Below are 24,769 nucleotides of genomic sequence, written 5' to 3' on the forward strand. Positions count from 1 at the left end.
ACGGGTTGTCACATTGATTTTTGGACTTGTTATCTTAAATTTTTTTTATGAATTCTCTTATCTCAATCTCAGGCGTTGAAAGATACAAATTATCACTTCGCCCTCTGAAATAATTTGATTTTTACGTACAACATAACAATTTACCTAGTATCAATTGGTAAATTAGCATCATACAATTTTGATTTTTTTTTTTAATTTCACCCACCAATGACCCTGAACGTTAAATCAATTTGAAATTTCTAATTCTTATGAAATTTAAAACCCTCATTAATTAGCCAAATTGCAAGAAAAATATGTAAGAAAAAAAGAAATAAAAAAAAAAGAATAAAAAGGAGAGTATAAGTTTATTTGGAAGTAGAGGGAGATTGATGAAATTTTGCTCATATGGGTTGTTACTTTTTTTGTGGGATTTATTGTTTTTTGGGGCTAGATGTAGCCTAATTTTATGCTACCAAAGAAAGGAAGTTGCTTGCCTAAGTAGTTGATTTAATTGCATTTTCCGGCTCATTGGGAATGCAATTTCTTGCCAAGGCTTGAAATGTAGCAGTCTTATGGAGGATAAAGCCCCTATTGGAGATACTCTTACAAACTCCTTGCAATTGTTATTTTAACAAATGCAATTGTATCTTAATACATTTAAAATGTTTAATCATATCTTCAATAGGAAAAATGCTAGAGAGACCATATTTTTGCACCACATTCATGTATCATCTAATGTACTATGACAAAGAAAAGAGTATTGCTACTTTTACCATATTTTTCATACCACGTTTGTGGTTGTACCACCTCCCTAATAGAGGTAGGGCTCACCAACACATGTGGATCTCATCTCTATTAGAGAAATGGTACAAATGTGGTATGGAAAATGGGATTGAGATCCACTCCAGATCTCTGTGTTCGAAGCCTGCAGACGAAAGATCCAGACCACTTTCAATCCTACGGCCACCGTTCACCTATCCCACTGACCCACTTCACTAAAACCCAAGAACTTGAACAGCCTGAATCTCTTTCTCTCTCTTGAACGGTCAGATCTCTCGGTTTGCAGGCTCGAAACACAGAGATCCGGAGTGAATCTCTTTCCTAAAAAAATGTGATAAGAATTGCTATTTTGTAAAGAGAATACTCTCTAACAACTAGATTTTACTCTTGTAAAATCAACTCTTCCCTTAATTTTAGAGTGCATTGTATCTTCCCACCTTTAAGTAACGGTGAGCATTATTATTATCTTATATTCAAATCTTATGGATAGCAGACTCGATATTAGATTAGATTGTCTATTGTGTAACTTAGCTGAACCCTCTCTTCCCTTAATATAAAAATATCGATATACTAAAAAAAAAAAAAATTTTTTTTTAAGTCACTCATTGAATGACAGTTAATACGATGATACTCCTCACCACATCTTACTTTTTGCTCATTCACTTTCTCACCCCTACACCCTAATTCTCCTCCCTTCTTACTATAACTCCATAGTCCATAGTAATATCACACCCATGTGTGTAAAGTGGTGGTTGAAATGATAAAAAGGAAGGGAATTTATGGTAGGGCAAACCCAAAATCTTGATGGATCCTTTTTGCCCTAATTATGGAGGGAGGCAGGGAACTTTGTGGGTCGTGGGAGCTAAGGAATCTGTGGTGCTGTGTTTGGCTTCATATGAGTTTGTCATACATTCACTCAGTGAACAGTCCCAAGTAGAGAGAATATGGACAAATTTGTGACTTATTGGACAATGAAGTCGTCTGTAAACGCATATAGGCACATTGTAGCTATGATGAGTGGTAGCGAGCTCATGAAAAACAATAGTACTTGGAAGTTGGAAGTGAATGCCTACCTAGTTGTTTACTCTTCTTTTATGTGCTCCACCGTTTTAGTGGGTTTATCTGAGTGAGATGTAGGGTTACATTTATATCTTTTGTTTGCATCATGTCATTTCGTGTTTGTGTAAACATAAAAGAAATAATTAATTTTAAGTTGATTCAGTAATGGGTGTTTAGATTCGAGCTCAATATATTTTTCGTTCTCAATATATTTTTCGTTCTCAATAGATTCGAGCTCAATAGATTCGAGCTCAATATATTGAACTCGTTTATTAAGGTTTATATTGATAGTAAATGAGTTTTGTATTGAGAACGAAAAATATAAACCTTAATAAACGCTAGCATGTGGGTAGAAGTTATGCAGTCAAGTCATCACCTTTTTGACTAGTTTACAATTTGTATTTAGAAGTATTTCGTTTTCGTGTTAGGTTAACAATCATTTCATATTGTAACTTATGTCAATTTTGGAGCCTTATTGTCTAGTCGTGTCAAAACCCTAGTGAAATGCGAATGATTCAAAAGGTTGTTGGACAATGTTTTGAAACGGGTACCTAACGGGGATCGCCAATGCTACATATTATGTAAGGTTTGGTAAAACTGTACAATTGGTGTCCTTAGAATAGTACGTGTTTTGTGATCTTCTTGAATTCAAGTTTGCTCAACAGAATCCCACCAGGACCAACTTGATGTTTGTAAGTTATGAGACAAGTACGGCTCTGAGTACCAAGTACAGCCGGTATGTATCAACTTTATATCGCTCGTATATTATTGGTGTCCGTAGTTTTAGGTCTAACTAACCAACCTTCAAATGAATCTAAATTGCGGAGAAGAGAAGTCAAACTTAAGTTTATAAGAGGAATTACATTCATTCTAAACAACGCGACTACGCACACTTCTATTTGTCTAGCTTAACTTTAAGCTAAAGAACTATACAAGTCCTAATGTTGAAACTCAAGTTTTTTTATGTGTTGTGAACAAAGTGGGGAGTCATTGTATCATACAACAATGTATAATACACGTGGGATCATGAAATTTCAAGGGCTGGAGTAAGGTGGATCGGAATACGCTTACCTCAGAAGTCCGACCATGAACTCAATAGCCTCCATTGCGGAGTTGACTAAACGGATCAATGATGCCACCATCATCTTATTCCGAATTCAGTGGGCGAAGTTTGTCGACTTCGCTGAGATAGACCATGCTTGTTCTGCAAGATTTAGGAACCTAATCGAGCAACGAATCAGCAGGTTTCTTAAAATCTTGGAGTCCTTACAATCTAACGATTACGTGCGCTGTAGGTAATCACACTCATAAGAGGTACAACATCTACTTCCTAGATATTCTCTATGATTCTCCCAATTTAATAAGGATTCTACCGATTTAATAAGTTCTACTATCCTAAATGGTCCTCTCCTCGACTGGTATAAATACACCCTTATAGGGTTCACCTCTGGTAATGCAATCTCTGCATACTTATTCTCTTGTCCACTGCTTGAGTATCAATATTGCTTACTAACTTAACCATCGGTCGAAGAGCCTTTGACCGGCACACCCCCGGTCTTTGGCTTGCTCATGGTTGTATGTTCTTTTACAGGTTAACGAGTTTGGGCATCTCCACCACTCACGGTGGTGCACAAATTTGGTTTAACAATGGTGTCTTTTTGGATCATGTTTACCGCTTAAATTTACTAAATTTCTTAAACGTATATTCGGCCGGGAAATTCAATAATGTTTGTAAGGGATTAAATAATGCATGTTTTATGACACAAACAACACTGGTACACTAGTACATGAGTCACCCTTAAGAATATAACATTGAGATTACTAATTAAACTTGTTTTTGTTGATGTGTGATTAAGCTTAAGCTTTGCCCGAGCTAACATACACCAGCAATTTGTGCAAATATCTTCACATATATATTCAAGTGAATAGTACACTCCCAAGAGTGATTGTATCGGTTCCCTCACCCATGACTGTAGTCATTGCCATTTCTTTCTCTTGAATTCTTTCTAGCTCCGCCACCACCATCTCCATCTTCGGCCGCCTTTTTGCCGGAAAACTCATGCATTTCAGTGTCAGCCTGATCAAGTCCCTCATTCCCTCCGCGGTGAAGCTTCCAGCTAGCCGGCGGTCCACTAGGTTATTCGAACTCAGCCGTGATTCCACCTTCACAAAGTTCAAAATGTGATTCAGAAGACAAACAGTAGCCTTTAACTAGTATATGTATAGAGACATTGCAAAATTATGTGACCACGTCTCTTAGAGAGCGGAGATTCACTCACACAGGTGAAGGGGATGTGATCAACAATGTAGTCGATAAATAGGGTGCAAATAGTTTTATTTTATCGATGATTAGAGTGCTTGCTTGTTCATACCCATTGAAATAAGCTTTCATTTGATCCCAAGGAGCCAATGTGCACAGCCTCCTGTCCAGTTAGAAGCTCCAAAGCGAAAACCCCGAAGCTGTAGACATCACTCATTTCAGAGGTAACCCCGGATGCTCCAGCCCTATCACATGCATTGTTAGCTTCTGAATATGAATGAAAGCGCCAAAACGAAAACCGAGTTCATTCAGAAGACATCGAATTACTCTGGATCTTCGAAAAAATTGACACTAGACGTGCGAGAAGGACCTGCTTCTTCTATCTTCTCTAGCAGTTTTGAGATTCCTGCATCTGCAACCCTAGCAATGAAGTTCTCATCAACCAACACATTGGCTGTTTTGAAGTTTTTGTGTACTATGGGAGGCTTTAGGCCATGCAAGTGGGACAAACCTGCAAATTAGATACTTAAAAACTTCAAACATGGTTCTTAATTTCTTCGTTTCTTATGGAGTTCCCATTTGATCTTACCTCTCGCAGCGCCTAGAGCTATTGATAGCCTTTGCTTAAACTCAAGTTTAGTTGATGGCTCTGGTCTAGTATCTGCCACAAATTGAATAGCATCTGAAAAATGCTTATAAAACCAGTACTACGCACACTCACGCGCACACGTATGATCAGTGAAATTAGGTAAAAATAATTACCATATAGGTGACTAGAGATGCTGCCATTTGGTAAATACTCATAAACCAGTACTTGATATCCACTTTCCTGGCAGTAACCTAGAATTGTAACTAAATGTCGATGATGAATCTCTGACAAATATGTCACCTGTTGCAACATAATAACCTGTCACTTCCTCATGAAATTCTATAAGATTAAGCTCATAAATAGTTTTTCGCTTATGAACCCCCGACACCACCTTCATTTTCTGCTTAGCAAACGATTCATTAAGCAACTATATGTATACGAGCTACGTTATGTAATGCTCATAAACATAGAGCAATAGACTTCTTATTTTTTCATGATCGGTTACCTCTGAGACAAAATCGTGTCTAGGAGCACCAGGCCGCTTTTTGATAGCCACAACAGTCCCATCACGCATCAATCCTTTATAAACCAGGCCAAAGCTTCCATATCCCAGCAGACTGCTTTCATCAAAATGCTTGGTTGCCTGGTCTAACTCCTCCAATGTGAAGACCCTCGGCCCCTGTCGTGCCCCCGAGCTGGGCCCACCCCTGTTCCATTCCACTGACAATGTTGGGGAGCAAGGTATCAGAGTTGTTAACAACACTACAACCATCAATTGACCAATGTAGCATAATTTTCTTTCGAAAAATGCAATATTCAGAACTACTCTAATCAATGGGAAGGGGGATTCAAATTTGGGTGCAAAGAGGCCGACACGCTGCTTGGCTAACTAACATACATTCACAGTTCATGTAAAAATAGAAGACAAGAGGAGTTTTACCTATTGCAGATGGATCTGAGGAGCCTGTTTCAGAGGTCCTGTTCGAAAAACTCTTGCAATGAGCCCTGCAAAACCACACGAATGCGATGATGATTGCGAGCAAGGCAAGTGCCCCAGCAGCACCTCCAACAACAGCAGCAGATGGCTTTGGCATTTCAGCAAGTTGGAATCAAGCAACCAGCCATAGATGTGGCAGTACAATAACTTATAGGACTTGCAGATTATACTTTTATAGCCTTTGGCACCAGAAAAATGGAAATTTGAATATATATTGCGGTTGGTGGGGTTTTACTGCAGACAAAGAGCTGAGAAATGCTAACTGGCTGATCTCAAGAATCTACTTAGAAAACAAGAACTTTGGGAAGAATCAGTGCTGCTAAAATCTAAACAAACAGATCAGAAAGACAACTCATTTGCTTCTTCTTTTCTTTTTCTTTTTTTTTACGTTGTGCCCCCACTTTGTTTCAGCATCTCATCATAATGACGTTGGAGAAAACCCCATCACTGAAGAACATCTTGGTCCTTTCAAAACCCCCCTCCCATCCCCCACCCCAACTTTTCTCTATTTAAGTTGGGGCGGTGTTTTTCACACTTTCGTTTTCTTATTCTACATTTCTCCTTTTGTTTTATACGACGGTGAGAGAATGAAAGTGCGGAAATCACTTTGCTTAAATGTGATGAGGTAAATGGGTGATTTATGAGACCAAGTAGGAAAAAAAAACATAAAGCAGAAATTATTATTACCCTTTTCTCGTACTGATGTTACACTTGATGTTGGCTTATATTTGGCATTGCTGATTACAACAGAACAAAACTTCTTGGGTGCTCCAAATTACTGGGTACACCGGATTTTTTAACTAGTAAATTTTAATTTTTTTTAAAAAAACAAAGATCTAATGGTTAAAATACGCGGAGTATTCAAGAAAGTTTCTACCTCAGTCACTGTAAATTTCAAATGTAATGGAAAGTTAGAAAAATGATGCATGGCAAAGACTTTTGTCAAGTAAAAGAGGCGACAACCTATGAACACTTTATGCAGATATCAGTGAATGTAAAGAGAAATGACTGAGCTCAAAATCCAACAAAAAACAGGAAGTAAAAAAAAAAAAAAAAAAAAGTGAAAAATCTTTATGGGGATAGTTGCTGGTTGTTACCAACTGTAAAATACTTTTGATTTTTACTATGAAAATGTGGACATGTGTGAGAGTGGCTTTAAATTGTTGGACAGTGGAAGACATAACAATTAATTGAAAGGGATCAAATTCAAGAATTTTGTAACATGCTCTTGAGTATTCTATACATTGAAATATTAACCGTCAAATATTAGGTATCGCATTGTTAACCAAGAATCTAACAACCAAAAATCTCAACGTATAAGTATCTAGAGCATACTAGAATTTTCTCAAATTCAAAAGAAAGAAAACAAAGTAGTTATATTGATCAATCATTCACTTCCCTGAATTCACTCCCATGATCTTCCTTTTTGCCTCTTTTTCTGTCATCTGATCTGGAAAGAGAGGGAGGGCAGTTCCTGTATTTGTATAAAGAGGAAGTCCTCTCTCTTCCTCCAGATGGGGTCATTTGACAGCTGATCCAACTACACATTATATATCTCACTGCAAGTTCTGCAGCAGGAAAAACAAAATATGATATCAAGTTTCCACAGTATGCATGTCCTTGGTTTTTTATTGCTACACAAAAACATATATATATATATATATATGTATATATAATGAATATATATACATATATATCCCATAATTTCTGCTTTGGAAAATTGGGGTAGTCTTAAAATTTCTTAGCCTTGCCTGCTTTTGTGAATATTTATATTTCGAGCAATTTGGTTGAGCTGTACGAATTGTTGGTGGGGAAGGCTACTGAGCTGTAAGTCTCTTTCCATTTTATTAATTCAGTTTGTTTGTTTTTCTGAAACTTTTGTTTGTGTTGTTGGTTTGGCTGGAAAGGGAGGGGAGGGATTGGAAAGAGGGTTGTCATGTTGTGCAGCCTACAGGAGGTCCATATCACAGTCTGGATTTTCTCAAATTTGGCTTCTTGTTTGGATCTGGTGTCTGAGACTCTAATCACTGAAAAATCTTCAAGTTCATTTCGGGGTATTCTATACTTGAAGTTTTCAATTGTTTGATCTTAAGTTAAGGATATAATAATTAAGATTTAACGGTTAAAAGCTCCATAGAAATTTTAACATTGTTTTCCTTAGTAACTTCATGTGCTTTAACTCCTATATTTCTAGGTAATTCGTGGTGAGTTTAGAAATTTTCTCTTCCATGGCAAGATGTCGCAAGCTATTTTGGCTTGTCTTTTTAAACATTTTGTCAAATATCTTGCTCTCGTAACCTTCATGCTTAAGAAAAACATCAAATGAACATTGGATAATAATTTCGTGTGTAGCGACTGTAGGGTGGGAGGATTGCATACCCTAAACCCTAAGTGGATCCGTCATAGTAATAGGTATCTACGAACTTCAAAAATAAGGTAATCACATTGTTACACACGGGTTTACGAACTTATTATGTATTTTTCTCTCATCATGTGACTTGTACACCAAAGTTTTACTCCTTGGCCTGTTGCTTAAACTGCTGCTAGGTATTGGGCCAAGGGTAGTCAAAGTGGTACCATAAAAGCCAGATCATACATGGCATGTATGCTTGGGAGGACTGAAATCAAGAAAATGTGTGTGTGGGCAGGGTGGGGCGGGGGGACCATCCATTTTGGTAGGGAGGAATAACCTTGCAGTCCTGCACTTGATTCATGACCAGTGAAAACTGACTGCTGATGGAGGACCGTGAGCAAAGAATCTATTGCACATTTTGAGCCTTTTTTCTTCTTTTTTTCTTTCCCTTTCTCATAAATCAATATATATGCATCATATCTTGAAAAGCATCTGACATGTTATGTTACTGGACGGAAAATTAAAAGTGATCTCTGTATGAACTTATTATCCTGTAACATTATGCAAAGATTTCAGTACTGATTTGTAAAATTACAATAAATTATTTATTAATAAAATATATAAGATACTACTTTGTATCAAAAGAGAAGAACTTGCATGGAATAATGGAAATAAAAAGATTATGATAGAATCTGAATATGTACTTCTAGTAGTTGATTTTACATGCAAAAGTAATACTAAATTGTCATGCCCTTAGTTCTCAAAAAAAAAAAAAAAAAAAAAAAAAAATCTCGTGCCCTTATGCATTAAAGTTGGTTTTGTGAAATTTGTCATGTTTATCATGAAATTTTTTTTGTTGCTGATGATTTGGCTCGTTTGGATTTGTCATGTAGTTTGAGTCCATTCTTTTTTGAGCAAGCTACTCCTTCTTATCGGCGGTTGTTAATTGTAGTTATAGTTGAGTCTCGTGATATTCTTATGTAATATTTTTTTTTCTTTCAAACTTATGCCCTGTTATCAACCAAAACAAAGTAAAACTTGTTTAGGGGGGCATTCAAAGTCCAACATGTCATGCCTTGCAAAGCTCTCCTAACAATATGGGATCTTTGTTCTCATATATTTTAATTTGATCCGATTCACGTTAGTTTCGCTCAGTGTGAAAACTGCTCAGCACATCTTTAAAGTTGACACGATGCAACTTTGACAAACCCCTCTTGGTACGTTTAAGATCCAATTGTTACGTTACTCGATTAGACCTTGCTTTTTCCCATGTGAAACTACAACACAGCAAACAACAAACAACAATTCTTCGACCCCGCAAAGGTTTGTGAGTCCGCAATCACAATGTCAAATGTGAACCAGCCACGGTCTCGATGTGGAGTTTTTGGAGAAAGAAATGTGGTTTCAATTTTATCTCTAATTGGACGAGAAATACATAATTTTATCTTATTATTTTCAGCATGTTTCACAAGTTATGTATAAGAGTTTGAATCTGGCCCAAAAATAGGATAGGGGTCAAGATGCAGTCGGGTGTCGGCGGCTAACTCAAGTGTCCTCGAACTACACGAAATGGCTGCTTAAAGATTATGGGTATACCCTGGCGCTGGTGGTGCAAGTAATCAATTTTCTCTTAAACACACATGAATAATCATGAATAATCATTTCATGATGAATTCAAAACTTACCACACGAGTAATCATTTCATGATTAATTCATATATTATTGGGATGAGTTAGATTTTACTGCACTCATTATGTTACTTATTGCACTCATTATGTCGTTTTATCAACACTGGGTGAAGCCCACATACTATATTTGTGTAAATATAAAAGATTTAAAAATAAGAAAAATATGAAAGAGAAAGAAATTGGAGAGAAATGTGAGAGAGAGGGGAAAGTAGAAGGGGACAATTTTACTTTTAGGGAAAATTTATTTAAATCCATCTAACATTTTTTTACATCCAATTTAAATTTTAAATATTAATTGTCTATTTTATCTTATTGCATAATTACTATTAAGTACAAAGTATATTAATAATAAAAATCAAATTTATCAATAGACCTGTTAGATCCTACATCGCCCAGGGGAGTGGATCATCTGTGCCTTAAATGTACTTGCCCACCTCCATATAGCACGAGGCCTTTTGCGAGCTCACTGGTTTCTGGTTCCATATGAACTCTGAAGTTAAGGGAGGAAGGGGCCATAGCATCCTAGGATGGGTGACCCCACTAGGAAGATTTCGTGTGAGTTCTCAGAAACAAAACCGTGAGGGCGTGGTCAGGGCCCAAAATGGACAATATCGTGCTACGGTGGAGTCGAGACCGGGATGTGACAATTTGGTATCAGAGTCAATCTTTGGTTGGAAGTGTGTTGACGAGGACGTCAGGCCCCTAAGGGGGCGAATTGTTAGATCCCACATCGTCCAAGGGAGTGGATCCTCTATGCCTTAAATGTACATGCCTACCTCTATATATCACAAAGCCTTTTGGGAACTCACTGGTTTCGGGTTTCGTAGGAACTCTGAAATTAAGCGAGAAAGGGGTCAGAGCATCCCACGATGGGGGACCCACTGGGAAGTTTTCGTGTGAGTTCCCAGAAACAAAAGTGTGTGGGCGTGGTCGGGACCCAAAGCGAATAATATCGTGTTACGATGGAGTCGAGCCTGAGATGTGGTGGGGGCCTGGGTTGGGATGTGACATGACCCACATACTACTAAACCCTAGCATCACTCTTTGTTTATCATACGTTCATTTCAACTAAAACCCTAATAGCTCTGATAGAGAAAAACAAACTTTGCTATCGATTGATGGTGATTTTGAAGTTTTTAATCCTCCAACTAATGTATGACTTGATTTATGAATATTTTGTTTGTTTGTTTCTTCTTTGGATTAAATTTCATACTTTTTATATTATATTGTATTTGTTTCTCTATGTCATCTGTATGTGCCCCAAAACACTAGTGCAATGACTTTTGATTAGTACTGCAAAGACATAAAACTTGATTCTTGGTGCAAATAAAGATTGTTCAACCTTAACCACAAACTAGCAAGTGGCATGTCTTGCACATTTTTTATTCGAAATAGCTCCAATTTGTTTATTTGTTTATTAACATAGCATCAAAACACCTAGCCCTATGTTACTTCAAAGTTTCTTAAAAAGTACATGAAAATGCTCGATTTAAAAAGGATTGAACTAGAACTTGCATAACATTCTCTTGGCAAATTCAAGTCTATGAAATGATCTCTTGGATCCCAAGTCCATGGATGGGTTGTGGTAGCAGAAAGAAAAAAAAGGGGCCATGGAAATGCTAGTCCTATACTACAGATGCAATTATAGGGGGCAAAGGACACATCTTTGAAGGAAAAAAACATTCAATTAGAGATATTATTTTATAAAGAGAATGTGTGTAAAGATAATTTTATATTTTGAATTGGGTCTGAGAGGGTAGTTTAGATAATAAATTTGGGTTTAAAGAGATATTAATTTTTTAATAAAAAACAATATGGGTGGAGAAAGTAAGATGAGTGTAGAAAGAAGTTAGATAAGTTCAAATAAAATTTCCCTTACTTTTATTTTTATTTTGAAATTAGAGATTTTTTTATGATGGGTGGGAGAAAATAAAAAATAATTTTTGTACAAAATTACTTTAATATAATTTTTATTTGTTTTTTTTTAATTATGCATGCAATGGTATAATAGTATTTTCATTAATTTTTTATTAATAAAAAGTGTTCTATTAATTTTTTTGACAAACGCATTTGTAGTTAAAGACTCGTTTAAAAGTACTTTAAAAAATGATTAAAAAATTTTTTAGAGAACTTTTTGAGTTCCAAAAAGCACTTTACAAGAAGTACTTGAAGTGTTTTTTTTGCAAGAAACACTAGTTATATGTTTTTTTCAGAAAATACTTTAAGTGTTTTTTTTTAAGAATTTACTTGTGTTTTTACTAAAGATTGATTGTAAAAATATTTTAACCAAATGTGCTTTTAATTATTTTAAAAGTATATCTAAACGAACTTTAAATTATTAATCAGTCGATAACGTGCTTGAATTAATCCGTCTCTGCATTTATAATCATACATAATTTCAATATGAATTTGTTCTAATTTCTAAATAATAAATATTGATAATACATGATTTGGACAAAGCTTTTGCCAAAAAGTGACCCCTCTAATCAAATTAATTCATAAAAAAAATAAGAAACCCAAAGGCTCTTGCTCTATATCGCCACTTCCCTGGGTAGATCGGAGCTCAAAGCTCAAAGCTAAGATTTTTATATATGCCCGTGGCAGCTAGGGCTTTGTTCAGCGACTCTAACCGTGCGAGGGCTCCGGGTTGGTCCGAGTTCAGCAATGTACAGTGGGTCCAGCGACGGCGAAGGCCATGAGGCCGCGCAGAGGAAGATCCCTCCCGCCTCCTCCATGCTCTGGGTCCGCAATCTCCGCCGCTTCATCGGATCTGGCGCCGGACTCGGATCCGAAGCCCTCATGGGTATTTTCCCTCGCACTTCTCTCTCATTTCCATGCTAATCCTTCCAAGTGTCGAATTTTAAATTTTGGAATTAGGGTTTAGATTAGAACCATGTGTTACACATTTGGGATTTTGGGTGCAGTCAGTAATTCTATGTTTTCCCTCTTTGTTTTAGGAATCATCAACTGTTATTAAGCTGTTTTCGTAGTGATTAGAACTTCCTTAAGAACTAATGAATCAAGTGATAGCGAGATAAGCTCATCGAAACAGAAAAAAGATGAAGGAAAAGCTCTCTTAAAGTTTCAATTTTTTTGAAGTTTGAGGGCTTGTGTCAATCTATCACAATTGTTCGAATGGTTGTATTTAGGTATGCATTATACATTCAACTGAGCCCATGATTCATGGGTGCCAGCGAATTTCGAAGAGTTCGGCTTGGTTTTCTCTCTTTGGTCTGTAATATGTGAGGCACCTGGTCATTGACTACTTGAGCCCCTTCCCCAAGTTTTTAGTAGATAATGGGTCGGTGTAATTTGCTTTTATGAGCACATCTGTGAGTGTGCACGCTCGAGATAGAAACCAAGTTTTTAGTTTCTACCTTGCCAGTTGCTATTTAAATTGCTGAAACATGGACTGATGAAACTGAGGTGGATTTAGTTCATACATATCTGTCTCCATGCCGATATTCTCTGCCTGAGATTTAATCAAGTGTTTTATATTATTTTATTCTGTGTAGAGCTTGAAACAAAAAGAATCTTGCTTGATATTTTCAAAGAGAAGCAACAAAAAAGTGCTGAAGCTGGCACAATCCCAAGTTTCTACAAGAAGGCATGTAGTAGGGTTTTTGTTGTATTTCAATGATTCTGTTCGTCTTTGGGAATCTGAGGAGGAAGGCATTAATTTGTGATGGAAAATTCATAATCTTTAATACATTTTTGTTTTGACCCTTCTGGTGTGCTCTTTCCTTGGTCCGTTTTGACTTTGCGCTGTCTTTCCATTTTTTCAGAAACCTGAAGAAGGATCTATTAGTCAGAGGGTCCAGAGGCTGGCAAAATATCGTTTTTTAAAGGTAATCATCTGGATTTTCATTCCTGATGATTACTGTTTTATTAAGTTACCTAAGCATCTGACTTTATTGGTGGCATTTACCTTTGTTTTTGCAGAAGCAATCAGATCTTTTGCTAAATGCGGATGATCTAGATGCTATGTGGGTTTGCTTAAGGGAAAATTGTGTGATTGATGATGCAACTGGTGCAGAAAAGGTCTGTGGTAACTGAGACATTTTAATCTGCTTTACACCTTTGCCATATGTTATAAATATCTCTTATGGGTTTCACACTAACATTTTGATGTTGTATCTCTCTTATGGGTTTCACACTAACATTTTGATGTTGTATCAAAATCTTTGAAGAATAGTATTACGGCATCTCATCTACTTCCGTTACATTATTATCTGCACTTCAATTTATGGCTTTGAATAATTATAAATTTTTTATTGCGCAGTTAGGTATCTGACTAATGCTAATAAGTTCCCTGATTTATCATCGTGTAGATGAACTATGAAGACTTTTGCCACATTGCCTCTGTATGTACGGAGCAGATAGGGCCTAAATGTCGTCGCTTTTTCAGCCCTTCAAATTTCATGAAATTTGAGAAAGATGAACAAGGAAGAATTGCCATTCTGCCCTTTTACCTTTATGTGATGAGAACGGTGGGTATAATTGATAATTAATTCCACCAAGCTTTTTCTTGCATCCTTTTGAAGAATTGAAATTATGCATTTTATGACTACTGAATTGCAAAAGTCTTGAATGCTACTTACGAATTGTTGCCTCCAGGTTTCACTTACTCAAGCTAGAATTGACATGAGTGAACTTGACGAGGATTCTGATGGTTTTCTTCAGCCTCATGTATGAACTTGTTTCAAATTTTCAGCATCTAAGTGTTACATAACTTATATTTGAATCTTGAGACTCGTACTTTAGCTACCTCATTTTTGTGTATGATATTTGATAGATCAATGATGCACTATCTTTTTCCATCTTTTCTTATAATTGTAATGATTTTGTTCTTTCTTCAGGAAATGGAGGCCTACATACGAGGCCTTATACCTAATCTAGCACAATTACGGGACATGCCTTCAGGCTTTGTTAATATGTATTGCCGCATAGCTGCACAGAAGTTCTTCTTTTTTTGTGACCCTCATAGACGAGGTATGCCAAAGTTGCAAAATATAAAATGCAAGCCTCTCCACTCATTGCCAATTGGTTTTGGGTTGGATGCTTTAACTTTAGAAAAAACTAGATTTAAAATTCTTTATTTAATTGTTGAAAAAAATTAAATTAAAATTTTTCACACAGGAAAAGCCTGCATAAAGAAGGTGTTATTGAGTAATTGTCTCCAGGAACTAATGGAACTGCACCAGGTAGGCTGTGAAAGAATTTGTGAAAAACTTGCTATGTTATAAATTGCATCATCTTTATTAGGTATATATTCTGCAAAGTAATTAATTATGTCAATAAAACATCCAGTAAATTCCGATCTTCTGCTAACTATATGTCCTGAATTTTATTCCATATTAGGAAACTGAGGAAGAAGTCACTGACAATGAGCAAGCTGAAAACTGGTTCTCTTTGACATCCGCCCAGCGCATATGCGGTGGGTACTTTTCACATCTTAACTTTCATTCCATGTCTCCGGGTTCCATTGTCATTCCTTTTTTGCTATGGGTTGTCTTCTACATGTGGCATATTTGTGCTGCTGTTAAACTGTATTATGAGTTAAACCGTATTATGAGGATTCCATTCTAGAGTGAGGTGATTATCTGCAGTCTTGGCTTTGGCTTGATTGCCATTACCTTGTCTTGATTTCGCTTCACATTCTTGAGTCTAGAAGACAATTAAGTCCTAGGATCAGTATGTAATCTGTATCTCAATCTCAAGATAAATGCAATGATTATATTTGAAAGCTTTAACTCTACTGTAATTCTGTTGCTGATTGTAACCGCGTGCTTTCTGTAGACATGTTCATTGCTCTTGATAAAGATTCGAGTGGATCATTGAGCAAGCAGGAACTTCGAGAATATGCAGATGGGACATTGACTGAAATTATCATTGAAAGAGGTATGCCTAGAAAATTTGAATCCACTGTTTTTATTGTGTACATTCATTTACTTAAAAATGCTAAGAAATCTGTATGGAATTCTATTTCTGAGGATGCCCCATCTGATATGTTATCATACAGTTTGTATTTTCCTTTTTAGACTCGTTTATTCATGCTTTGCATTTGATATGCCCTCAACAGTGTTTGATGAGCACGTTCGGCGTGGAAAAAGTGGCGGAAGTTCTAGGGAAATGGACTTCGATAGTTTTCTGGATTTTGTCCTGGCCTTAGAGAACAAAGACACTCCAGAGGGGTTAACATATTTATTTCGATGTCTTGATCTTCAGGGAAGGGGTTACCTTACAACAGCTGATATACACTCTCTTTTCAGGTAAATATCCTTCTGTTTAGGACTTGTTTGTGGGAGACTTATCAGAAACCCAAAAGAAAACGAAAACTTTACTTGGTGGTAGAACTTCTGTTGTCAAAATTTGTTCTGTTCTTTGCTTGGCTGCTCGTGCAAAACGCGAGTATTGCTTTCTCGCAATGTTCTGTAACACCAAGCAGAGCCAAATATGGAATGGAAGTAAAGAAGAGGAGCATCCGAAAGCTGGGATGTTACCTGATACAAACTTCCTACAGAAAAACCTCTCTGGTATTTTCCTGCTGGCAGTACTTGAGCAATATATCTGCAAGTCTCAGATTATCAGAGACATGAACATCACTAATGAACTCAACAAACTATAAGATTTCATTGTCCTTTGCTTCAGCACTGATTCCTTACTATGTTGTGTCAGTCAAAATATCTTATTTTGTGGTTTTATGAAACAGGGATGTACATCAGAAATGGATTGAGGGCGGAAACTACGAATTGTGTATTGAGGATGTAAGGGACGAAATCTGGGACATGGTTAAACCAGCTGATCCACTGCGGATTACCTTGGCTGATTTACTAGCTTGCAAACAAGGCGGCACTGTTGCCAGCATGCTCATTGATGTGCGCGGTTTCTGGGCGCATGACAATAGAGAAAATCTGCTCCAAGAAGAAGAGGAACCAGAAGAAGAATCGTAAATACACTCCGAGGACTCAAAAGTTTGCCCCCGGGCTTTACTAACAAATTTAGAGGTTTTTTCGTTCTTTTGTTTTGTTTTTGTTTTTGTGTTTTTTTTTTTCTTTTTTTCGAGTTTTATGTCAACGAAATGATTGCTTTGAATTGTGTAAGTCAATGTGGGATGTAAAATAACAAGTATAGCAAATTGTTGATTGGAATGCTCAGACTAAATGTGAGATCATAGATGCAAGTACAATATAAATTTTGTTTGACTTTAAAGCCTGAGGGTACATTCGGTATTTCGTTGCTTGCCATGGTGCAAGTAATAAAAATGTCATGTTACCAAGTGTCGAGAGCTGACCTAATTGCCAAAAAAAGAGCAAGGTTTTCGTGTGTGTGTGTGTTTTTTTTTTCTTTTAAAGGAGGACAACTGGTAGCAAGTGTTATTCGTCATTTTTGGACCTTATGAGGCTATGAGGAATTTCATTTTACCCGTGGTCGTAGTCAAGCAAAATCATCAGTTCGGAGCATCGAACTTGGAACTTTTCATATTTTTTTGTTTAATAGGGAGCCGCAATCCGCAATCCTACTACTGAGCCATTTGTTGTGATTCAAGAATTTGAATGTTGGGTTCTCGAAAAGTATTTTGAATTTTGAAGAAACAAGATATCATTAAAAATATTTCTCAATCAAGATAATCACTAAATAGACAAGAGTAACACTCATGGAACGAATGCAACCTAGCGTAGTATTTAATGTAAAAAATAAAGGCTAAATTTGGGGTTATACTATTGGCACGGTGCTTGTAGAGAGCGGGTTTCAGCTTTCGTTCACAGAGACCGACGCCTATTGGTCCATAAATCTCAGCATCGGAAGCAAAATCTTTCAAATTTCACTCACTTTCACTCCCAGAAATGGAGGTCCCCAAGGATCAAATCGCCACTCTCATGGAGCACGGTCTCTACAACTCAGCTCAGATGCTCGTAATCTCTCTTCTCCCTCCTCCAATTTCAAATTTTGTTTGCAGTTTCATAACATTCCGCCGACTGAAATGATGTTTATATGTGGGATTAGGGTTGTTTTCTTGTTTCGTCACCGGCCGCCAATGCCGAAATCAATCCGCACCTTAAAGCTGAAAGCTTGGTCAGAATCTTCAACTCCATGAGTTCACTTACTCTCTCTCTCTCTCTCTCTCTCTCTCTCTCTCTCTCTCTCTCTCTCTCTCTCTCTTTTAATTTCTTGTTAATTAAATTGTTAATTATTGCTTGCAGGTGCTTCTTGGCGATTCGTTGTATCGCGAAAGAGAGTTTCGCAGAGCAATTGTAAGAAAAATCACACATTTTCCAGTAATTTCGTATTGTAATGTACAAAGTAGTGATCTTGCACAAATGTAGTGGACTTAACACTCTTAGTGGTTGCAACAAAATTGGAAGGAATGTGTAATTTTTTACCGAGTGAGCTTACCCTTAGGTGAAAATGCCCATTCGATACTTTCTTGTGTTAAAAATCGTATCTACCTACTTCAGATTTCTTTACTGTACGATTATTATGCTGTCATTTTATTGATTTTCGCATGCTTCTTTATATTTGTTTTCTTTTTCGTTGACAGCATATGTACAAGCAAGCATTGCAGCTTTGCAAGATGATTTCCAAGACAAATGCACCAGCTACTAGAAGCTCATTGTCATCAACTAGGTCGTCTTCTCCAAATTTGTTTAACATTTCAGGAATTAATGAGAATGAGGTAGGCCCCTTTCACTTTTCAAGTACTTATTTCTGTTTCAGCTTATACCAAAGCATAATAGTGGTTCTTTTTTGTTTGGTGCTATTCTACATGATAGGTGAAGTTCAAAATCGCATCCAGTTACTTTGCGCTCGGTGAGAATGGAACAGCCCTTTCTGAGGTACAGACATACATGCTCTAATGTTTATGGGCTGGGAAAATTTTCATATTATCTGCGTTAATATTAGGGTAATGCTGGGGAGACCAAAATTTTAAACCAAATTTGCAAACCAAATGATGTGTCACCAATAGCAAATAAGCACGTTAATCAACGCTTAAGTAATAATCCAATCATTAACAACCACATCATTTGGTTTAAAAAATTTGGTCCCCCTAGCATTATGCTGAATATTAACGTCTGATTATAAAGATCCTGATAAGTCTGTGTTAATTTTGTTGGTTTTACTTGCTTCCTTATCTTTTTTTTTATCTTTTTTTCTATCTATTTCTCCTGTAGCCCTATATATATTGTTAAGTTGTGAGCATAGTTTCACTTCGGCTGGGTACGTTGGGAATATGTACTATATAGGCACAGGGCACCCTTTCTTTGCAAGCTGGTTTTGCAAGAAGAAAATCTACCCATGGGTTTCTCATCAATATGAATATGCACTTATATTTCTTGTGTCACTTTTGGAATATTCTTACTGGGGTCTAATGCACCTTTAAACTTTACAGATGGACAACATTCCAAGCAAATCCAGAAACTTGCCAATGAATCTGTTGATGGGAAAGCTTTATCGGTTTTCTAGACAGAATCGTTCTGCCATTTCTTGTTTCAAAGAATGTCTAAGGTTTGTCAATCAAATTGTGATTCTCATGTTTCAGTTTGTATTTTTATGTATGCAGATATTTTGAGTCTTATACTTCTTTGGTTAATAAAATTTTGTGATCATTATGCTGCACTAATACTCTGAATCTCAAGAATTAGGAGTTCTTTGTTTCTCTGGAGTCAGCAATATCATGTTCTGGTGGACATTCATTTTTAAAGACTTGGATACTGTAGTTGAAGTAATTAAAGGGTGGGAAGGTTGGGGTCAAAGGTCAAGGGCTGTGATCAATTGCAAGATTATAGGTGTATTTTTTTTGCAGACCCTTTAGATCCCTCGTTCTATGCTTTCCTTTGCTGGTAGCTCCTGTATTATTAAAGAAGGTTGCACCATATATTACTTTAGAAAAAGTCGATGACCAAGACATTCCTATGGATATAAAAGCCTTTGGATTTCCTTCTTCTGCTCCCCTTAAGTTTGATTGGGCCATATTGCATCCATCTCCACTTGTCTTTATTCTCGTGGAGATTATTCTCTGTGAATTCCTTTCCTGTTGCAATGTTTTTAAATGTGTTAATCCTTTCTGGTCTGCTAGCAATCTTTACTTCATCTTGTTAGATTCAGGCTGCTTCATTTTTTGCGCTTTTGACAGGCATTGCCCTTATGTCATGGAGGCTATTGTTGCTTTAGCAGAATTAGGAGTTCCTGCCAAAGACATTATTTCCTTGATTCCTCAGGTTTGTCCTGTAAAGTTTTTTCATAGTGAAGCTCTCTGTGTCTTATGCTGTTTGTAGAAAAACAAAGTTAGAGGGGCCATATGAGACATGGCTCATGTGGCTATTGTTATCTGATTACCTATGGAGTGAAGCTTTATAATTAGATGTCCATCCCAATCTTTCTTCAATTTAGTTTCTTGACTCTCAATTTCAGACTCCAAACAGAAGCGGGAGGGCTCCATTTGATCATTTTGACTCAAGTCGTTGGCTGCATGTAAGTAACAGTGGGGAAAGCAGAGGTCGTTTATCATTAGCTATCATTTGGTCTATATTTATATATTTATGCTCTATGTGTATATGGCTTTGTATCCACATTGAACCGTGGCACTCATTGTGACAAATATTGTAAGGTTGTTTGGACAGACTTATATGTCAAGAAGAGAGTAGTTACTTTAGCACCTAGTGATGAAGATTTTTGTTAGTCAGCCTATGTAGTTGATTTGTCATGCAATAGAAAGAATACACGTGCATTTTGCAATTTAGCTTGCACGATTTTGTTCTTTCACAACTGAGCAATTCTAGGGATAGGATCTACATAATGGAAAGAGGATTGAAGGGAAGAAAGCCCAATTATTCCAACAAAGTTGTTACATTTGTTTTTCTCTGTGCAGCGCTACGTTGAGGCTCAGTGTTGCGTTGCTTTAAATGATTATAGAGGTAATGGGAATATTTTCTTCTGTACTCTTTGGTCTCATTTGATAGAGAGGATTGGCTTGGATAGGACTATTCACTATATTAAAGGGATTTTATAAGAAGAAATGAATGACAAATTCCTTATTTTGTCCAGGTTGAAGGTTACTCATGAAGAATTGTTGTCCCTTTTAATCCTACCATTTTTGTAGGGATTAGTGGGAATATTTTTTCTTCATGAGTAGCCTTCAACTTGGACAAAATAAGGAATATGTCATCCATTTCTTCCTTTAAAATGTCTTCAGTATAGTGAATAGTCCTACCCAAGCCAATCCTCTCTATCAACGAGGCCTTTGGGTTTTTGTCTTTATGTGTGTTTGTGGAAACTTGAGAACATATTTAAAAAGTATTCTGTCATGATAAGGCTTGCTTCATCGTCAACACTGCATGCATTAGAGGTCTTTTCTATATACTGATTTAGTACGTGGCCTATATGTGGTCACACTTCGTTTTGTAAAATTTCTACAACTAATAGATGGTCATCATATTGTTCTGTCAACAACTCAGTGATTGTATAAAATTTCTGTGCAAAAGCCCAGTTTCTTTCAGGCAAGGAAGTAAAGGGGAACTTTGCATGGATAAAGATGGGGATTATTACAGTTAAAATCTTGGTGGTATATAGATTTGCTGTATTACTTCTAGAATCTATTGGATGATGCCCTATAAGGAAGTAGAAAGTTGTTAGAAATAGATATTTGTGGCAGTTCTCATTGATTTTATTTCATAACTATTCTCGATCCTAGATGTAGTTTCATTATGCTATTAGTTTGAAAATTCTGCTTGCATTGACAGTCTATGTATTTAACTTTGGCATTGCAGGTGGTCTGGAACTCTTTACGGATCTTGTACAACGTTTTCCTAATAATTTACACCTGTTACTTGAAGTTGCAAAGGTTAGAACTAATTGTTTGCGAGGTTATTGCGCTTTTTTTGCTATGATAATAATGGTATAATGTTGTCTACCGATTTTGCTTGATAATAAGCAAATATATGCGTGCACTGATTGCTGAATGAAACTATGCTTATGACGGGAGGAGTAGGTTTCTGACCACTAAATCTCATCTATATGTACCACGAGTATGTAGGTTGCTTGTTTGCTTCTTTTAAGTTTCTCATTCCTACTAGATCTTTGCAGTTGCTCTCTATTAGGTATAATTTGACAAAGAATGAATGGCACTAATACCAACCACCAAAATGCTCACCTCACTACTCAAAGATAAAAGATGATTACAGTTTCATCCTTCCATAAAATTATCTATGAAAATCCTGCTGCTAATTTTTGGCGTGTTACGGGCATAAGTTACTTACAGAATTGTAATTAACCAAGTATTTGTTTTTATTTTTCCCAAATAGAGTCTTTTGGCCTTATTAAGAAATACCACAAATTTACGCTGAATGAATGCAAAGAGCGCTTTCATTCTGATTACTTGGGTTAAATTTCTATTAACAGACTTAAATGTTGTCCTATGATGTTTCTAACAAGGTTTTGATTTCTGCTTTTGTACATGTAAAAACTTGCATGGGAAGGTTGAAGCTATTATTGGGAAAAACGATGAGGCTATATTGAATTTTGAAAAGGTAATTTCTGGTCATGATGGTGATGCATGTGTTCACCTCTCTCCCTCTCTCTCACACACACACACACACACACACACACACACACAGAGACCCGCACATGCCCATGAGCATGCTTGTGCACATGCCTTTAAATGAATGCATGTCATGCAAATACGAATTCACATGTTGATGCTTCTACTCTCTCTCTCTCTCACACACACACACACACACACACACACAGACGCACATGCCCGTGAGCATGCTTGCGCATATGCCCTTAAATGATTGCATGTCATGTGCAATATGAACTCACATCTTGATGCTTCTATTCTTTGCAGGCTCGATCAATTGATCCATATGTTGTAACATATATGGATGAGTACGCAATGCTTCTAAAGACAAAGTCTGATTTTTCTAAGCTCAATAAATTAGTGCATGATTTGCTGATTGCTGATTCTACGAGGCCAGAAGTATTTGTGGCCTTATCTGTTCTTTGGGAAAGGAAAGATGAGAGAGGATCTTTATCCTATGTTGAGAAGGTCTGTTCGTCAAAATTGAGTAAGTTTGCTGTTTGTTAATTAATTAATTATTTATTTTATATCTCATAAGTTCCTTATTTTTTGCATCAGAGTATACGAATCGATGAGAGGCACATACCAGGTTATATAATGAAGGTACCGATGTGATCTTTGTATTTAATAAGCTGCAGCATCTATGCTAAAAAATATCACCTTATCTTTCTTCTTACCCTGTTCTCAATGAGGAAAATAAGAAGTGTTCCACGCTTTCAGGGTAACCTGTTGTTATCAATGAAGCGAGCAGAAGCAGCTGTAGTTTCCTTCAGGGCAGCTCAAGAGTTGAGACCTGATATTCGTTCATATCAAGGTGGGACATGTAAAGGAAAATACTCATGTGCATGACATGCATCTTATGTCCGCATTGACTTATTCATGTTCGATTCAACCATTTTGCAAAAAAGAGAAATATGAAGTAATTGCAGAAGCTTAATGATTGGGAGCTCAATTATGATTTCAGGATTGGTTCATTCATATTTAGCTCTCTCTAAAATCAAAGAGGCTTTATATGCTTCCAGGGAGGCTATGAAGGCTATGCCTCAATCTGCGAAGGCTCTAAAATTAGTAGGGGATGTACATGCGAGTAACCCCGGTGGTAGGGAGAAGGTAAACCCGTAACAGATTATTTCAGCATGATTTCAGAAGTCAAGTTGACATACTTATGAATTCAACCTAATCTTGAAACAGGCAAAAAAGTTCTATGAGTCAGCCCTTAGGCTGGAACCTGGTTACCTTGGTGCTGCATTAGCTCTAGCTGAGCTCCATGTTAATGAAGGCCGCAATGGGGATGCTGTGTCACTGCTAGAGCGATATCTGAAGGACTGGGCAGATGACTCGCTGCATGTAAAACTTGCTCAAGTATTTGCTGCAACAAATATGCTCCAAGAGTCATTGTCGCATTATCAAGCTGCGTTGAGGTTAAGTGTTATTTTTGGATATCAAGAATCACTTTCTCACTGTTAGGACTTAAAAACGCGCATTCTCATTGATTATTTGCTTGGGTGTGTTTGTGTATGGTGTGGAAATTTTAGGGATCCCATTAATAGCAATTTAAGGTAGTCGTCCTAAAATAATTAAGGTCATTTAAGAAATTAAATTCCAACCATTGATGGCATGGGATTATAACACACTTTTGATCTGTTGTGCAATGCTCTATGATCATATGACTATAAGGTGCGTAATTTTTTCTTCTGACATGGATTGCAGGATAAACCAACAGAATGAAGCTGCGAAAAAAGGTTTGGAGCGCTTAGAGAAACAGATGAAGGTCCGTCGTCCTGTTTATACAGCTTAAATGAGTGATTGGGTGTTTGGTTTACATTGTTTAGTATAATGATTTGCTTAACAATGATGAGGCAATTCAGGAAGATGTAGTCTAAAAGTTGTCCTTTCTGTAGGGGGTGGATCCAGATGCACCTGAAGAAGATGATGAAGAAAATGAGGTCGATGATGCTGATGGAGACCAAGAAGAGACCGAGCTTCTTTAAATTATGCTAACCATGAGTATTTGTAAAGCTTCCGTGACGAGACTCTAGTTGCAAAGAATGCCATCGTTGGAAGTAGAGTGGGGGATTTTCCGTGTCACAACAGGCCACCAACGGAGTGTTTGTATTGATATGGAAGGCGTAAGGTCTCGCAGAATAGATTGGGAGCAGGAGAGAATATTTACCAGTTGCTGCGTAGTTAAATCTTTGCGACCAAGGCAATCCTCCTAATGGTGGTAACCCTGTAATCTCCAATTCTTCGTTGTGTCACGTAGTGTATTTCATTGGGATCTTTCTCATGTTTCAACACAAGTTGTATAAAGTGTTCGTAATCTCGCCCCGTTGCAATAACTGGATTTAGATGTTCTTTCGAACCTTTGTGCATACAGCCGCCCTAGTTCAGTGTCGTCTGTATGGACAAATTTACCCGTAACGGCTTTCTTATCGTTGTTCCGGTGTTATTTTTCGTCTTTGTATAATTGTGTCATCTGTCAAGTTG

At 36.9% G+C, this 24,769-nt stretch overlaps 3 protein-coding genes and 1 non-coding gene across 6 annotated transcripts; 3 read left to right on the top strand and 1 right to left on the bottom strand.

Annotated features, from left to right (window-relative positions):
• Nucleotides 1-3,536: 3,536 nt before the first annotated feature.
• On the bottom strand, nt 3,537-6,277 carry LOC137732252 (proline-rich receptor-like protein kinase PERK3). Its single transcript, XM_068471556.2, has 7 exons — nt 5,608-6,277; nt 5,173-5,387; nt 4,841-4,967; nt 4,668-4,739; nt 4,406-4,589; nt 4,191-4,323; nt 3,537-3,981 (listed from the first exon to the last, which is right to left on the bottom strand). The coding sequence occupies exons 1-7, from the start codon at nt 5,759-5,761 to the stop codon at nt 3,736-3,738; spliced, it is 1,131 nt and encodes a 376-aa protein (XP_068327657.2). The 5' UTR covers nt 5,762-6,277; the 3' UTR covers nt 3,537-3,735.
• Nucleotides 6,278-12,049: 5,772 nt separating this feature from the next.
• LOC137731553 (putative serine/threonine-protein phosphatase 2A regulatory subunit B'' subunit TON2) lies at nt 12,050-16,917 on the top strand. 2 transcript variants are annotated; one of them, XM_068470684.2, is made up of 12 exons: nt 12,050-12,508; nt 13,221-13,312; nt 13,491-13,553; nt 13,648-13,746; nt 14,037-14,195; nt 14,323-14,394; nt 14,565-14,697; nt 14,845-14,909; nt 15,067-15,142; nt 15,505-15,606; nt 15,788-15,977; nt 16,418-16,917. In XM_068470684.2, the coding sequence occupies exons 1-12, from the start codon at nt 12,370-12,372 to the stop codon at nt 16,656-16,658; spliced, it is 1,431 nt and encodes a 476-aa protein (XP_068326785.2). In that variant the 5' UTR covers nt 12,050-12,369; the 3' UTR covers nt 16,659-16,917. The 2 variants fall into 2 exon arrangements, with proteins under 2 accessions (XP_068326785.2, XP_088543836.1); XM_088687710.1 differs by lacking the exon at nt 13,221-13,312 and having other exon boundaries at nt 12,117-12,508.
• On the top strand, nt 16,181-16,304 carry LOC137733079 (small nucleolar RNA snoR104). Its single transcript, XR_011068397.2, has one exon. It is a non-coding gene; the product is annotated as a small nucleolar RNA snoR104 (small nucleolar RNA).
• A 466-nt stretch (nt 16,918-17,383) lies between the features above and the next one.
• LOC137730903 (anaphase-promoting complex subunit 7) lies at nt 17,384-24,718 on the top strand. Of its 2 annotated transcripts, none has more exons than XM_068469901.2 (18): nt 17,384-17,621; nt 17,713-17,781; nt 17,910-17,960; nt 18,248-18,382; nt 18,480-18,542; nt 19,097-19,212; nt 19,841-19,925; nt 20,119-20,178; nt 20,576-20,621; nt 21,474-21,547; nt 22,182-22,232; nt 22,550-22,750; nt 22,841-22,885; nt 23,003-23,096; nt 23,247-23,392; nt 23,474-23,703; nt 23,993-24,053; nt 24,184-24,718. In XM_068469901.2, exons 1-18 carry the CDS (start codon nt 17,553-17,555, stop codon nt 24,271-24,273), a joined length of 1,686 nt encoding a protein of 561 aa, XP_068326002.1. In that variant the 5' UTR covers nt 17,384-17,552; the 3' UTR covers nt 24,274-24,718. The 2 variants fall into 2 exon arrangements, with proteins under 2 accessions (XP_068326002.1, XP_088544414.1); XM_088688288.1 differs by having other exon boundaries at nt 17,408-17,621; nt 22,550-22,769; nt 22,821-22,885.
• The last annotated feature ends 51 nt before the right edge of the window (nt 24,719-24,769 follow it).

This window comes from Pyrus communis, chromosome 16 (genome assembly GCF_041283825.1).
Source record: "Pyrus communis isolate YQ-2024b chromosome 16, ASM4128382v1, whole genome shotgun sequence".
In the NCBI taxonomy this organism is placed as follows: Eukaryota; Viridiplantae; Streptophyta; class Magnoliopsida; order Rosales; family Rosaceae; genus Pyrus; species Pyrus communis.

Excerpts from the sequence above, each read along its gene's own strand:
- LOC137730903 (XM_088688288.1), top strand. The coding sequence starts at position 17,553 with ATGGAGGTCCCCAAGGATCAAATCGCCACTCTCATGGAGCACGGTCTC. Across the intron at positions 19,926-20,118 it reads TTATTTCCTTGATTCCTCAG|ACTCCAAACAGAAGCGGGAG; the intron begins GTTTGTCCTGTA and ends TCTCAATTTCAG. Across the intron at positions 22,770-22,820 it reads GGTCTGTTCGTCAAAATTGA|TTCCTTATTTTTTGCATCAG; the intron begins GTAAGTTTGCTG and ends ATATCTCATAAG.
- LOC137732252 (XM_068471556.2), bottom strand. The coding sequence starts at position 5,761 with ATGCCAAAGCCATCTGCTGCTGTTGTTGGAGGTGCTGCTGGGGCACTT. Across the intron at positions 5,388-5,607 it reads CTCAGATCCATCTGCAATAG|TGGAATGGAACAGGGGTGGG; the intron begins GTAAAACTCCTC and ends CAACATTGTCAG. Across the intron at positions 4,590-4,667 it reads AGCTCTAGGCGCTGCGAGAG|GTTTGTCCCACTTGCATGGC; the intron begins GTAAGATCAAAT and ends TCTAATTTGCAG.
- LOC137731553 (XM_068470684.2), top strand. The coding sequence starts at position 12,370 with ATGTACAGTGGGTCCAGCGACGGCGAAGGCCATGAGGCCGCGCAGAGG. Across the intron at positions 12,509-13,220 it reads CGGATCCGAAGCCCTCATGG|AGCTTGAAACAAAAAGAATC; the intron begins GTATTTTCCCTC and ends TATTCTGTGTAG. Across the intron at positions 15,143-15,504 it reads ATCCGCCCAGCGCATATGCG|ACATGTTCATTGCTCTTGAT; the intron begins GTGGGTACTTTT and ends TGCTTTCTGTAG.